The 5,208-nt window shown below is 28.4% G+C and overlaps 1 protein-coding gene across 1 annotated transcript in view; it reads left to right on the top strand.

Annotated features, from left to right (window-relative positions):
- Positions 1-5,208, top strand: part of LOC123007854 — a 17,830-nt gene that overhangs the window by 6,011 nt on the left and 6,611 nt on the right. Inside the window, 5 exon segments of the mRNA XM_044403334.1 lie at positions 538-616; positions 775-816; positions 4,365-4,436; positions 4,950-5,106; positions 5,155-5,208. Of these exon segments, the coding sequence (XP_044259269.1) occupies positions 538-616; positions 775-816; positions 4,365-4,436; positions 4,950-5,106; positions 5,155-5,208 (404 nt within the window).

Genomic DNA, 5,208 nt, shown 5'->3' with positions numbered 1-5,208 from the left:
TTATCGAGAAAATTGCTGATAAGATTAAAAATATCTTAAATATAAATTCGACTATAACTTCTAAACTATTGCGAATTTTGCAGTTTTCTCGACGCCAATCGACTCCCCGAAACATTTTACATATGCATAGTTTAAAACATTATTCATTTTGAATAGAGTCCTATTCAAAATTTACAAAATTAAAAAATGGAAAAAATTTAAACAAAAAATTTGTAATTCTTCAAACCAACGTTTTATGCATTTTTTGAGTCTTTAGAATCTCTAGAAATGTAGACAATTTTAAGGTTAAACATTTTTTTGATTTTTGCCGAAATTTTGAACGAATTTTGGGAGAATCTATCGTCAATATCTCCGAAATTATTAACAATTATCATTGTTATACTATAAAAAAATCAATTTTTCTTCAAAAAATTTGCGCCTTGAACGGCTAAATGTGTTATTTTTTCGATTTCTTCTTGCAGGTTTTTGTACAAATAAATTGCCATTTCAAATTTTTGATGGAATTTCAGACTGGGCTCTAATTTAATAACATTTCAGGGGTGTCTGTTCGGTTCTCCCTTCTCTTCCACTTGCTACCAGCAATATCAGGAGCATTACAAGTCCACTCCACCAACCGGTAAGCACAATTTGCGAACTTGAAATAATTTTTATTCGTTGTTTGTTTAACCTCTCTGCGATGATGACGAGCAGCGTAAATTTTTAATCAGCTCTTTGCCATTAAAACTCACTTAATATCGAGACAATAGCAACAACCTGAAATCTAGCCTGTTTCAGGCGTATTCCCTACAGACTGGAGAGAGCCCTGGCATCAAGAAGGTAAGTAATACTACTTACTTCATAATTAATGTCGTAAATGTGAGCGTTTAACCCTCTGTACTGTATAAAACGCCCCGTCAGGACGAGTTGTATATTCCCCATCTCGTTCTGCTGTTGCAAATTAATGGACTTGTGAGAAGGAAGGGCAAATGCTAGCCAGACTTAACAAAGCTTTCACCTGTTGTTGGCTCATTAATGATGCAAGGCGTTAAATGGACTTATTCCACTGAGAGTAGCCTGGGCTCGAATATGATGCACACAAAGGGGATGGTTTTGTGCCAAACTTGCCAATTTGCCCAAATGGCAAAGTTTTATTTGATTTAATTCACTAAAATGGAAATCAAAAATTACTTCAAAAAAAGGATAAAAGTTTTGCGCTTTAGAATATCAATAAGGGCAATAAAATTTCAATTATCCGTAAAAGATCCAAAAAATAAATGTCAATGTTAACAAAAAAAATCTTTTCAGAATCAACGACGCTATGTCAAGTAGAATTTTTAAAGTTTTTGATATTATAAAGAGTTATTTATTTGGTCAATAACACTAATTTCAGTATTCTACACCTTTTTCAAGTGTAATTCAAAAACCATCACATGTAATTCAGATTAGTCAATTTACACCTTTTTCAAGTGTAATTCAGAAACCATCACATGTAATTCAGATTAGTTAATTTAGTTTCAGAAAGCGTAAATTGTAATTTAGATTAGTCAATTGTCTTTCAGAAAGTGTTAATTGTAATTCAGAAAAGTAAAATGAGTTTCAGAAAGCATAAGATGTAATTCAGYTTAGTTAAATTAATTCCAGAAACCATAAATTGGAATTCAGATTAATCAATTGTATTTCAGAAAGTATTAATTGTAATTTAGAAACTATTACATACATGTAATTCAGAACAGTAAATTCAATTTCATGTTACATGTAATCCAGAAAAATATTAATAGCAATTCAGATGAGTAACTTACTGTTATCTGAAAATAAAGTTTACACATAAACATGAATTATTTTATTTTCAAAACTACAAGATTTACATAAACTTGGTATTTTACAAAATAAATAAGATATTCTATTTTTAAAGGGATTTTGATAGTGTAATTTTTAAATGAAAATAAGGAAATCTGGATTACAATTGACAAATTCTCAATTACAAATGACAAACTCTGAATTATAATTAACACTTTCTGAAATACAAATGACTAATCTGAATTCCAATTTACGCTTTCTGAAATTAAATTAACTAATCTGAATTATATCTGCTAGTTTCTGAAATTCATTTTACTGTTTTCAATTACAATTAACACTTTCTGAAATACAATGGACTAATCTGAATTACAATTAACGTTTTCTGAAACATATCTTACGCTTTCTGAATTACACTTGAAAAAGGTGTAGTTGCAGAAAGCGTAAATTGAAATTTGGATTAGTCAATTGTCTTTCAGAAAGTGTTAATTGTAATTCAGAAGAGTAAAATGAGTTTTAAAAACCATGAGATGTAATTCAGATTAGTTAATTTAATTTCAGAAACCATAAATTGGAATTCAGATTAGTCAATTGTATTTCATAAAGTAATAATTGTAATTCAGAAACCATTACATGTAATTCAGATCAGTAAATAAATTCAATTTCATGTTACATGTAATCCAGAAAATATCAATTACTGTTATCTCAAAATGAAGTTTACACATAAACACGAATTATGTTATTTTCAGAATTAAAGATTTACATAAATTTGGTATTTTACAAAATAAATAAGATATTTTATTTTCAAAGGAATTTTGGTAATGTAATTTTTAAATGCAAATAACGAATTTTGAATTACAATTGACGAATTTTCAATTACAAATGACAAACGCTGAATTATAACTAACACTTTCTAAAATACAATTGACTAATCTGAATTTCAATTTACGCTTTCTGAAGTTAAATTAATTATTCTGAATTACATCTGATGGTTTCTGAAATTCAGTTTACGGTTCTGAATTACAATTAATACTTTCTGAAATACAATTGACTGATCTAATTACAATTAAGGTTTTCTGAAATATATCTTACTCTGCCTGAATTACACTTGAAAAAGGTGTAGTAAGATTTTTTTAGGTAATGTTTTTATTATTGACAAACAAAAAGCAGTACCTAATTAATAAAATATCCTCCTAATTTGTATCTTTCACTTTAAAAAAATTATAAAAAATTCTTCAGGCTTTCAGGGTTTGCGCAATCCTTAATATAACAAAAAAATGTTGCTTTTTTAAGAAAATAATTTAATGTTTGAAAAAAGGGAAATAAAAAAAACTTAATTTTAATTAGTTTATTAATTCAAGTTAATTAAATTTTATACACAAGTGACCACTTTTATGATTAAATTTCACAATTAACACCTTTCTACTGTGTAGTATAAATTCTATTTTTGCGCCTAAGCATTTTTACTTTTACCAGTGTTGTTTTTTTTTGGGTTTTTTCGCTGCTTCGGCTATTACTAAAGAAATACACAAATTTCAATATTGATGTTATCATTTCATTACTTATAAAGCGTCCTCATTATTTTGTTCATTTACTTTCTAATTAAAATGCTGCTCTTTACTCTCGATTTGAATACGTTTGCGAAGAAAATAGTACATGTTATTCTATTATCTTTACATATGTATATAAGTTTTTTTGAACCAGTTCTCAGTTTTTTTGTACTTTCTATACGATTTTATATGCTGTTGAAGAGTAAAATTTGTTTTTAATGGATAAAACCGTTGCTTTTTTATTTTTTTTATTTTTATTTAATTTTTTTATTAGTGTTATTTTTTGATGTAGAATATGTGGGTGTAATTTTTTGCAATATTAAGAAAAAACCTTGTATAATAACATTTCTGTTGAGAAATTAACGTTATATTAATTATTTTTTTAATGACAAGAGATCTTCTTTCTTGGTGCTTTTTTTTTCTTTGACATTAATATTTTATTAGTATTATTATGTTTTAGGTTTACAAAATTTTTATCAATTAAAACATGGGGAAAATATGTTTTGAACAATCATTTAATTATGTAAATTTATTTTTTTAATTTCCTTAAAAAAAGAATCCATTGACTACCAAACCGAATTTTTTGTAATTTTTTCTATTTAAAATATTTCAATAATTTGTTTCTTTCCGAAAATTAGATTTCTTCAAAGAAATTCATTAGTCCAGGAGCTAGTAATTCTTTTGATTAATTTCCCCAAATCAAAAATCGATAGTGTATTTCAGATAATGAAGCTAATTAAGAAATTTAAGAAATTAAATGAGTTAAACTTATTTTTTTCAGTATGAAACTTTTCGATTTACTAAACTTACATTAAAAGCAATTTGCAAATTTTCAGGACTACCAAAATAAAATCAATAATTTTTTACTCTAGTACACGGTTTGTTAGTATAATCCTAGCTAGAACCAATTTCATTACTGAAAAAAAGTGGAACCCATTTGTTTTTTAAACATTTTTTGAGTCAACATACGGAAAATCCTTATTTACAATATGAGATTTTTAAAAATTCTATTTGACACAATAACAGTTTATTTTGTTCCAGGTAATAGCTGTGAAACCGACGATAGCGAGCAGTATGTGTCAGATTCGGATTTTCAGCAGCAGAATAGCAATCGTAAGATTTGAGTTATTAATATATTTTTTTTAATTTTGATGTTTTAACGAACACAGATCTTTGTATAAAAAATATTTAAAAAAGGGGGTGTTATCCGAGCCTCGAGTCATAATTTTTAATCAAGCTTATTGGAACGCACCCCTCCCTGATATCAGTCAATATGTAAGTTTGTTTGTTGAAGATTTAAAAATTATCGGATTTACTTGCCGCCCACGGCATTTCTTTATCCGCGTTATTACTTTAACTAAAAACGTAACTTTTTATATTAAAGCAGACAATAAATTCGTTCATGAGCGTATGTCGTTGAATACGTTGGCTGCAGTAATCGGAGGACATGCTGAGTTTAGAGATCAACCTGTCGTGAGTTCTTTCAGCAGCCAAACATCCATTTAGTTTTGTATATTCTCAACTTAAAGCACCGCGGGGTTCACCCTCTTTAGCCTGTCATTTCTCTCTCTAAACTGAAGCTCAGCTATTGCAAAAATCTTATTATTAACACACCGCAATTTTTAGAGATAAAACCGGAAAATAACATGTCGGATCTGGTACAAAACRTGAACAAASCTCCCACATATCCTAGTTCGTATTCAGGGAGCGAAAATTTCGAAGGAGTGTACGCTCCTGCTTACCAACACAGCGGATGTTTTTACTCTAATCCCATCTACAATAGGTAAAGGTGGTAAAATAATCAATGTCAGGGAATAAATATTGATCCTAGGTCCACATCGCCGGTGGTTCCCAGAGGCAATGAACACATTCCCAGCAACTTGCA

This window comes from Tribolium madens, unplaced genomic scaffold (genome assembly GCF_015345945.1).
Source record: "Tribolium madens isolate multiple individuals breed KSU strain unplaced genomic scaffold, Tmad_KSU_1.1 Scaffold_3;HRSCAF=73;Tcas5.2_LG2, whole genome shotgun sequence".
NCBI classification, from domain to species: domain Eukaryota; kingdom Metazoa; phylum Arthropoda; class Insecta; order Coleoptera; family Tenebrionidae; genus Tribolium; species Tribolium madens.
Note: the sequence above shows the minus strand (reverse complement) of the source record. Positions and strands in the feature narration are given on the sequence as shown.